Genomic DNA, 10,669 nt, shown 5'->3' with positions numbered 1-10,669 from the left:
ACCAAGAACTAAGCGGAGGCTCAGAGGGGATCGAGCCTTTTCCGTTACTGGTCCCTCTATTTGGAATGACATTGAACATTCGGCAAGCCCCCTTTGCTGCCCATCTTTAAAACTCATCTCAAAATTCATTTGTATTCTTTGACTCAGCATGACTCAGACTTGATCTTAGTTTTCTTGTTTTGAGATTTCGACTGTCTTCATGATTCATTTATTGTTCGATTGTTTATTGTTGTATATATGATATTTGCTCCATGTACAGTGCTTTGGATACAGCGGTGGTCGTTTTAAAGTGCTCTATAAATACAGTTGAGTTGAGGAAACAAATGCAATTAACGGCACATTATTTTGATGTGAAATGTGCTCTCCTTCCTTTTGAGGTCACATGCTGCAAGGGATTTTTCAATCCAATTTATCGCCGCCGTGATGTTTTGTTCGCTGCTAAATCCGCTTGTGTGCGTGTGTGCATGTACACATACGTTTGTGTGTGTGGGTGTGTGTGTGCTTACATATATGCGTTTGTGTGTGTGTGTGTGTGTGTGTGTGTGTGTGTGTGTGTGTGTGTGTGTGTGTCTCTCTCTCTCTCTCTCTCTCTGTAAATGTGTATATATACATACTAATAACTATCTATCTATCTATCTATATATCTGTATATGTGTGTGTGTGTGTGTATATTTTAAATGTTTGTGTCCCTCAGGAAACAAATCAATTAGATGACTTTTCTACATGTCCCTTGTCTGTCTGTCTGTCTGTCAGACGAGCAGCTGCCAAAGCACTCAAACCCATCAAATGATTGATACCGTGCCATTTTTTTTTCTTTTATCCCCGCCCTGGTTTGTTTGATAGAGGTGAGGCGCTAAACGGTTGACTCTTTCGTCTCATTTTTCAAGTAAATCCCCCTCTCAAATGTCTACATGGACCACCTGGGCCGCTAATCCACTCACGTGTCGGCTGGATGCGAGGACGGAAAGTTTTGGATGTGATTATTTGTCCCAGTCTATTCGCTGATTAAAACAAGGTCCTGAGGGAAACTTGTTACGTAACGAGTAAATGTAAGCTCTTCTCGTCCAGCCACAGAATCCTGGTTGCTTCTGTCTTTCTATAGGTTAGCTTAAAAAAAAGGCATTTTTTTTTTCATTTTGTGCAATTGCCTTAGCCTTTTGAGAATAAAAAGTACCTCACTAGAGGGAAAGATCTGCGATTCATATAGATCTGGCTCTCAAGTTAATCACCGGCAATATGTGAGTACACAAACTGTTAGCAAGTTAGCATTTGATTTATGTCTTGCTAGCCAGTTGATTACCTGAATAGTGTACATGTTTTAAATAATCCCGATGGATATGCCTTTCTCCTTAAATTATTTTATCTAGCATACTAATTGTTAGTATCTTAGCATTCTATATCGTCTCACTTTATGAAATAGTACGTAAAGTTAGCATAACAATCGTTGGCAATTTAGCATTTCATCTGGTCTCGCAAGCCCGAGGGTCACCAACGTGGCATCAAGTATCCCTCAAGGACAATATGATTTGCCCCGCATCTCTAGCTCCCCATCATTGGACACTAACTTTCAAGGAATGTTGTAGACGTGATCTAGCACTCGCCCCTTTAAATGGCACCCGGCTGCAGGAAATGTTTAATATAAACTATAATATCTTGAATAATATAGTACTCTATTATTTGGAATAATGTGTGATCTGTATGTTGTTGCCTTCTGTACTCGCGTTGCTATCTTGCTATATGTTAGCACACGAACTATTAGCTGGCTAACATTTTATCAAGTCTAATTAAATGCCCTTTGAACATTTCTGACGATGGAGCTTGATCTATAATGCTTATGGATCTGCCTTTCTGTGCTCAAGAAGCCATCTTGCTGTCAGTTCGTCTATCAATATTAGCGGTTTACCCAGGCTCACTATGTAATAATCAATAAGTGAAAAAGTAATTATGTTCCCTACGTTGTATAATCCTTATGAATCTTGCTTAGAGCTTTATGCATTCGATCTTCTTTTATGTTATCATACAAAGTGTTGTTGTGTTGGTCTTCTATGTATCCACTGAGGCATGAGGTCTTTCCATATGAACTACAGTACATAGGTCCTCACAGCTGACGCACACGCCAAATTTTGCATCCGAGCGGTGAGCATTTGACAGTATTTCCAGGGAAATTTGATTGAGGGTTTTATATTTGCACCCGCGTAATGAAACCAATATTTTTGCGGCAATGTGAACTAAGCGAATTACAAGTGTCGCAAACAAAACGCAAAGTCCCCCGTTGGCACTGAACGCTCATGATGGCTGAGTGTTGATCCATATCCGAGCGTTCCATATGTTTCCCGCCTAACTTATTGCTTCCCCCATTCCCAATAAAGTGGCAGCATAAAAAGGCTTTTTACAGGTCCTGACGGGTCGCCGCGACTCGCGGCGACGGCGTTCCGAGCTCGCGGGGGCTGCCGCGATGACAAATGGCAGCCAGTGCATATTTTACTACGGCCATTTACAATGCATGATGCCCTGCCCAGGCTGCAACAAAATGACTGTGCAGAAACATAATTGAGAGGGGAAGTCATGCAAAATATGCACTGATCCTGCACCTTGTTTTTGGAATAAGTGTCACAAAAATAAGTACAAGAAAAAGCAAAGGGCATGACTTGTGTTGTCATATCTGGCATGGTTCGAACTATGAATGTTGCGCAACATTAGAGGTATGAAGAATATTGGTCGGTTTCCAGATTTGGTCAGGTTTGCTTACTAATTAGAATGTTAGCATTTGTGATATTCTCATTAGGCTTTTGAAATGCTCTCTGATTACAGGGGATGATGTGTAATCTTTTCGGTTTGGCTTTTCGCACTCATGCTGCACTCTTGCAACCGTCTAGCGTAGCAGTTGTAAGCATGCTATTCAGTCTCATTTTTAGATACTATGCGAGTATGGATAACTCTTACGTCTGGCGTTGTGTAGTCAATTTGCTCATATGTACATCATGCTGGCGTACCGATTGAAGAGGATGTTAGTCATGTTTTATCCAGTTTGTTATATCTTGCAAACCAAATGTTTGCATGTTAGTATTTTTTCCTGTCTCATTACCGTTGTTATTGTATCTCACTATAGGTATACCATAATCCATATGGGTCTATCAATTGTTAACATTTTAGCATTTATCAGTTCCCATGAACTTTTGTTGTTGGTTTTTTTTTTTTTCTATTGTAGATTTTGTTTTCAGGGCATGACGTATAATCGCTACGGAGATTCCTTTCTGTATTCCCGTTGCTATTTTCCCACGTTAGCATTTTATCCTGTCCTGTGATCTTTTTGAACTACAAAGTAGGATAATTTGTGCCGTTTCTAATTTTTATGTAGTTTCTTTTATGTCATGGGTGAAAACTGTAGAAACATCTCAAGGCACACCTAATATGAAACTAGTCTCTTGACCGGTCTCACCCGCTGGCATCTGGATTTTGGCCTGTTATACTATCGCTTCTCCTTTCATCTCCCTCCTCTACTGCTCTGTGAGTGTGTTAAGTATTAATAGGCTGGTAAATGGTAAATAGGGCTGTCGCTTATAAAGTGCTTTCTACCTCAGGTACTCAAAGCATTTTATACTGTTACCACATTCACCTCCTGATGACGCAGCATCAGGAGCAACTGGGGGTTCGCTATCTTGCACAAGGACACTTTGATGTGGTTGCAATGGCCGGTGATTGAACCACCAACCTCTGGGTTGGGGAATGACCCATCTGCCACTGAGCCATGAGTAAAGTGAGGGTGTTACTGTGGAGGATTCTGTGCAGACAAAGCGAAATAGGTCTCGATGAGAGCCACTTCCCTGGAGGCGTCTATGCTGCGCTTCATTCCATCAAATGGTCTCTCCTGCTGTTTAAACGAACATCGTACAGCATCATGTCTTGTGATAAATGTTGCCCACTCAGCTTCTATTGCGGCCTGGCCAATGTGGAGTGGAGATCCTTGCATCTGTGATCCCTTTTGGAGGTTTCTTCATTTTTTTTTTTTTAAACCCCCTTGGTGTTTTTTTTTTTCCCTGAGTATTTCCTTGACCGAAGGAAGTGGGCGGTGATCTAGACGAGGGTGATCTCGTTGAGTTTTGTCAGTGGGCCTCAAAGTGCGATATAAATAAACTTGCCTTGACATTTCTACAACTTAATCAGCACCTTTCTGAACGGTGTCATTTAAAAATATGTCCGTTATTACCCACGTTAAAGCTGAATTCGTGTCATGGATCGCATTAGCTGATGAAACAAAACGCATAATTATACCGCGTTTGCAGGTTAAGAGGGTGGCAGGTCTTGCACACGAATGTGCAATCGTGTTCCGGTGCTGGCCGTGAGGGGGCAGTCGTCAGTCAGCAAAGCTGCACGCACACACGCTCCATGCGCGTGTGCTGCACGCGCCTCAAGTACTGTATGTAATAATGATAATAATAAAAACATGATATTAAAATACAGCTCATGCCGTGTACTGTTTTAAAAAAAGGCGCAATGGGATATTGGGGAAAGGTGCAACTTATTTAATGTCAGTCAGACCAGACGTGTGAATTATTAATTGAGTGTGATCATTTGAACGTGTGACATAATAGTTAAGAATGGTTAAGTACAAGAAGTGTTACATGCAGAGAATCGCACGCAGAGGGCGGAGGCATGGTGCTCTTTTCCCTCAGTCGCTCTCTTTCTCTCTTTCGCTCTCTCTCTCTCTCTCTCTCTCTCTCTCTCTCTCTCTCTCTCTCTCTCTCTCTCTCTCTCTCTCTCTCTCTCTCTCTCTCTTGCTGTGAGTGTGCGCGGATCCGCGAGCAGCAAGCAAGCAAGGCAGCAGCCGCGCTCAGTCCAGCCGCGCGCAGACACGCGTGAAGGGAAGTGACATCGCCCCCACGCTTCAAAAAAAAACCCTTTTCGGGAGTTCAGGATTAGAAAACGTCTATTGGCTTTGTCTGTTCGGAGCGGGGAGAGCTGAGATATTACAGTTTTTTTTTCCATCGATTTTTTTTTTCATTTTTATTATTTGTCTGTGTTTTGTTTGTTTGTTTATTTATTTTTTCCAGTGGACTGACAGCGGAGAGTTTCTTTTTTTTTTGGGTGGACATGGGGAGAAGTGGACTAGTAGATCGCTGGAGGTGGATGTGCGCCACGCCGGGCGTCCTTCTTCTCCTCCTCCTGGGGTTCGTGCATGCAGGACTCGGCCAAGGTAAACGCGGTGATCGGAAACGTGCCTTTGCGCTTGACTTGGAGCGTTTTCTCTGTAGAGGGTGTGTTAAAGTGCCAACAAAATAAAACCATTTGCACGTTTTTGCACTTAAATTACACACGTGTGAAAGCACCGTGATTGCCCCCACCCCCGCCACCCGCCAAAAGAAAGAAGATTAAAAAAAAAAAAAAAACCGCGTTAAAGCCACTAAACTTGCTCTGTTGAGGTGTAGAAGTAGGTGACTCGACCACACAGACCAAGAATTAGACTGTTCCCAGGTCAATAAAACTACAAGGCATGAACTTTTAATCTATCAGTAATGTGAGATCTATCTATCTATCTATCCACCATTCATCCTCAGGATTCCCATGGCACATCATACAGCAAAGCTCGTCAAAAAATAAATGCCTCCCTCAAATAGAAGCCTGCTTTTTTTTTTTTCTCTCAGAAAAAGCAGGCAGTCATTCTGTAGACGTTGCTGTCCACCCATGGACATTCACCAGTCTTCGTGCATCATTTACTTCAGCAAAAGAAATGTCTCCCTCAAAGTGACACCGTGTCTTTTTCTTTCTGGAAAAAAAAAAAAGTTGTAACTGGAATTAGGTGAGGTGTTATAAAAAGTTAGCTGTTGTTGACGCTGTTTGAACTATATTGCTGACCAAAACAGCAACACCTTTACCAATACATCTATCTTTGGGGGCGGCCATTGTGATGATATCAAAGTGTCCTCGATCAATATGCTGAACCCCCAGTTGCTCCTGATGCTGCGTCATCAGTAGGTGAATGAGGTAACGGCATTAAAGCGCTTTGAGTTTGAAGTGTAAGCCATTTATCCATGATGAAAAAAAAAAAATCTAACAATTTTTTTTCCCCCCAAGACACAAACACGAAGCTCAAATCAGTCTCATTTTTCCTGTTAGGATTTTTTTTTTTTTTAAATAATTGTCTCATTGAGACGCTATTGTCCACACACAGACATTCATGACTCTCACTCGGGTGTGTCATCTACTTGAGAACATTTCACGGCGAACTCCATGTCAGGAAAAAAAAACAAGTACAAAATAACTGTAATCACTTTAGACACAGCCTGTGGACAAGAGTTCAATGTTGGGTCCTCCGTTGCTGACCAAAACAGCAGCACCTACTGAGATGCAGAAAGAGTCTCATAGCTGAATTGAGGTTGTGAAAGGATTCCAGGCTTGAAAGGATTGTACAATTTGGTTTTGTGGCGCAAGGGTGGGTGACTTACTCACTCGGAACAGTGGCCCTGAATATACAGCATGGTGGGTGCATCATCCATTGAATCCCTTTCCCTTAAATTGACGCCTCCAATTTTCTTTGGGGAGGGGCGGGGGGTGAGGGGAAATCAGTGCATTGACTTCAAATAATTGACACCTCGTGAGTAGCAGGATTGACCCAGGGATTCGAATACTGTAACCTTGGTTACTGGTGGTCACAAAGTGTCCGATGCCGTGTCTCATGGGAAAATTAAATGCCTCTTTCAAGTTCGCTGTGAGGAAATTAAAAAAGGTCACAGTGTAAGTGTAATAATTTCAGTTCATAGACACGATTGTTCACACCAGGACAATATAGAGAAAACTGCTGAACCCATTTGAGCTTGTGGTAACCAAAACAGCAGCACCTGCTGAGTCAGCATTTCTATTATATGTGAATTTTAGCTATTTGCGGGCTGGGCTGGTCCCAACAAAGAGTTTGAGTAAGTGGGTATTCATTCATTATGATTTATTAATTTCTTTGATTGAATAATTGCTCAATTGCCATCCATTTAACAATGTATTTATTTTCCTAAATCATCATTGAATATTCTTATTCTTTTCACTTGTTTTTTTTTTTTTAACTTTTTATTTGACCATCCGTTCAGCCCGGAACAATTTTTGGCACTCTATTGAATTTTTTTTTTTTTTTTTTTTTTAATCGAGATTTCAATGGAAGATAAAAGTTGAACGGAGTGTCGGGATGAGTGTGAAAAGTCTCCTTGTTTTTCCCTCAAGCTGAATGGTCGCAGACACGTTCTGCCATTCAGCTGCTGGAGAAGAGGGAAGGGGAGGGAGTCGGGCAGTGGAACATTGGCGGTTCTGTTTCTTCCCGGACCATTCCTTAGCTTCTGGTTACATGACATTCATATTTCCATCAACACACATACTACATTCACACACGAGCGCACACACGCACCCTCACACTTGTTGAGATTAGCCTTGTTCAAAACGGCATTGCAAACTGTTGGCATTTGATGTTGAAGTTGTGTGAGACTGTTGGCATATCTGTGTGGATCTGCGGTGTAAGGATGCTTGCACTGTGCTCCTATGTGGCATATAAGTGTGTATGTGTGCATATGTAGGTGTGTGTTTTGTACATATGTGTGAACCAACATGTTCTATACGTGGGAGTTTGTGTGATTTTTTTTTTTTTTGTTGTTTTTTTTTGTGTGCGCGCCAACTTGGCTTTGCGGTAAAGATCACATGTTGTTTCTTTCTTTGTGTGTGTGTGTGTGTGTGTGTGTGTGTGCGCACGTGTGTGTGTGTGAGTGTGTGTGTGCGCGTGCGCGTGTGCGCGCGTGTGCGTGCATGCATACACTTGGCATGACGATATTGCCAGCGCTGCCGTCTCCTGCTGTCGCCCATTATGCTGCGATCCCGTCCCATGGTGCACTGCTGCAGCCTTTAAGGCTTCACAGCTGGGGAGGCAGAAACCCAAACGAGGCCAATCCGATTGGTCGCTCTAAAGCGACCAATGAGCCGGCTGACCGAGCGGGACTCATTTTGTTGTGGTGCCTGTATGAATGCTGAATGATACGCATTCATACTAATGCCTATGGTCACGTTTCATTGTGTGTGAGAACAAATAAGCTGATAGTCAACTTATAACGATTTTTTTTTTCTCACTGGTGGTGGTAAGTGGTACACGCTTCTGCCTTTCATGCAGTCGGCACAGGCACGATTTAAGGCCAGTGCCACAATTTCAAGCAACGACCGGATCAAAGAAATGGGTGAGTTGCGTCAGGAAGGACAGCCAGTGTAAAAATTGTGACAACCAAATCATGCTCGTGACTCGCTCTGGCGACCGCTGAGATTCAAAATTTTAAAAAAATATAATTGTAATATACCATGCAAGAATTCAATTATTAATGGAATTTTCAAAATTTACAAAATTTGCAGAACGTAAAAAAATCTTCAGAATGTACATAATGAATTTCACACAAAATGACATTTTTTTGGAATGTACAAATGTTGACACATATTTGAAATCTAAAACAAAGTTCTTCTTCAATTGCGCAAAAATGTTTCATGTGTCGCGCGTTATTCAGGAATATTTACTGATGAGCTTCAATAGATTTACCAAAAGTCTCATCACCTCTGACCAATGAAATTACCAAACACGTCAGAGTTGGACCGCTGAAACTGTCCCGAGGGCTGCCTGAAATGAAATGTGTGTGTGGAGCGGTACACAGCTGTGCAGGAGTGAATATAGTAGAGTGAAAATAAGCATGCAGGGTTGAGTTTAATAAGCTGAGGGAACGAGTGCCATAAATACAGCCATCTCTACAGCTCTCTCCCTGTTGTTTGTTTGGCAATTGTCTCCCACCATTGTTGGCAACTGACGACAGGAGCTAGCCAGGGAAGACAGTATTTCTGGCCATGGAGCGACATACCCTGCATCTACCAAACACAGAACAAACGGATTTCCAAAAGCTGCACTGGCATGAACTTGTGTGCCTGATGAAGCTCGTCGGCAAATTGGCCTAATGTGAGTGGCTGAAAAACATTTTGGGGTCCCTTTGTGTAACTAGCCGCGTTCAGCATTGGTTTTTTTTTTTGTTTTTTTTGGTGGGGGTGGGGGAATTTCTTTGCGAATTTCCCATGTTATGACGTGGAAACCGCGGCTAAATTTAGCTGTTGCGGCTTTTAATTAAATGCATTTTGGCATCCGAAAGTAACGTAATCATGTGACTTCAAACTCATAAAAGAGTTTCAAAATGTATGAGCATTTATAAAAATCTATGACATGTATTACATGTGCAAAACATATGCAAAACGTGTTGTAACCTTTTACTCAATTTGTTGCACAACTATTCTCACTCAAGACCCAGTAAAACAAGAAGCACATTTGCAGTGTCTGCGACTCATTGTGATGAATTACTGAGACATTCTGTCCTCCATTTATTTATTTCCTGGGAATTCCGCATTTTCTGAAGGAATTTTAATGTCCATCTTTTTGTACATGGGCCAGATGGAGGGAGGAGGGTGAGGCCAGGTTACATGGGTGAGTAAGGGAGAGATCTCTCTGGGTGGTTTGCAAGGGCTTTGATCACGCCACTTGGACTCGACAACTACACGCACGCACGCACGCACGCACGCACGCGCACGCACACACACACACACACACACACACACACAAAGCTGCATTCTCTGCACGAGCCAGGGGAATGGGGAACAGTAAAAGCCCGTGATATTGGAAGTGAGATGGCTATTTTGAAGGAATGTAAGCTGGTGAAACAGATTTGGTCTGCCTCAATCAGCTTAGAAGCTTTGTTGAAATTGGCTTCACCGTAGCGCCAGTTATGATGGATGGTTGGCTGGATGAATAACTCCTTTTTATGTCTTGTTTTTTTTTTTTCTTCTTTTTTTTTTTAACTCCCTTCTCACCCACTGTCTCCTCTCTGCGCTTGCAGAAAAGCATTTTTTACTGACCTTTCTGAGCCTCCCTCTCCCGCTCGTCGCCTGCGGCCTTGTGTTCTTCTCTCCCATTCACTCATTACATTTTATGATGGACAGTGAAAAAAGGCATCCCACGCCTGCAGCTTTTTTTTTCTTTTTTTTTCTATTAATTCTTTAATTTGTTTGGAAATAGGTCCTTATATATCATACGACTTTTATTACTGTTACATCCAACATTTGTTGTTTTGGCTGATCAAAATCACTTGATTCTACCACTTGTAGGGAGACCTGGCTTAAATTTAACTTGGCAAATCTGGTTCCTTGTGCCTGAAAGCGCGAAAGAGCTTCACAACAAATATTTTTTTCTTTGCTGTAATTTTTCACGAAATTCTTGTCAAAGGAAAAAAAAGTGTTGAAAGCAAGCACAACATGAATCCAATTCCTATCAATTAAGCACGACTTTGAAAAGCATTGAAACCGTACCACAACAAATGTTCACCCGCAGTGCATGCTAGTTTGTTTATGTAAGCGTGAGTGTTTACTAGAGATTTTGCAACCAACTAGTGGAACACGAAGAGGAGCTCCTCGGTTTGTTCTCCTTTCCGCCGTCTCCCGCTATCAGTCCTTAATTCCTTCTAGAGTTTCATGTACGGCTCTGGAATTATGAATTTTTCATGGCCTGTGAAACCCGAGGCCTCATTTGGGGATCTCGTTTCCTGCCGTTTCGTCTTTTACCCACTGTGTGTGTGTGTGTGTGTGTGTGTGTGTGTGTGTGTGTGTGTGTGTGTGTGTGTGTGTG

At 42.2% G+C, this 10,669-nt stretch overlaps 1 protein-coding gene across 2 annotated transcripts in view; it reads left to right on the top strand.

Annotated features, from left to right (window-relative positions):
* Nucleotides 1-4,780: 4,780 nt before the first annotated feature.
* Nucleotides 4,781-10,669, top strand: part of LOC109520678 (netrin receptor UNC5C) — a 166,935-nt gene continuing 161,046 nt past the window's right edge. For both annotated transcript variants that reach the window (XM_019878066.1, XM_019878065.1), the window contains exon 1: nucleotides 4,781-5,194. In XM_019878066.1, coding sequence (XP_019733625.1) covers nucleotides 5,092-5,194 — 103 coding nt within the window. In that variant the 5' untranslated portion in view covers nucleotides 4,781-5,091. The remainder of the gene's footprint in view (nucleotides 5,195-10,669) is intronic.

This window comes from Hippocampus comes, unplaced genomic scaffold (genome assembly GCF_001891065.2).
Source record: "Hippocampus comes isolate QL1 unplaced genomic scaffold, H_comes_QL1_v1.1 scaffold13, whole genome shotgun sequence".
NCBI classification, from domain to species: domain Eukaryota; kingdom Metazoa; phylum Chordata; class Actinopteri; order Syngnathiformes; family Syngnathidae; genus Hippocampus; species Hippocampus comes.
Note: the sequence above shows the minus strand (reverse complement) of the source record. Positions and strands in the feature narration are given on the sequence as shown.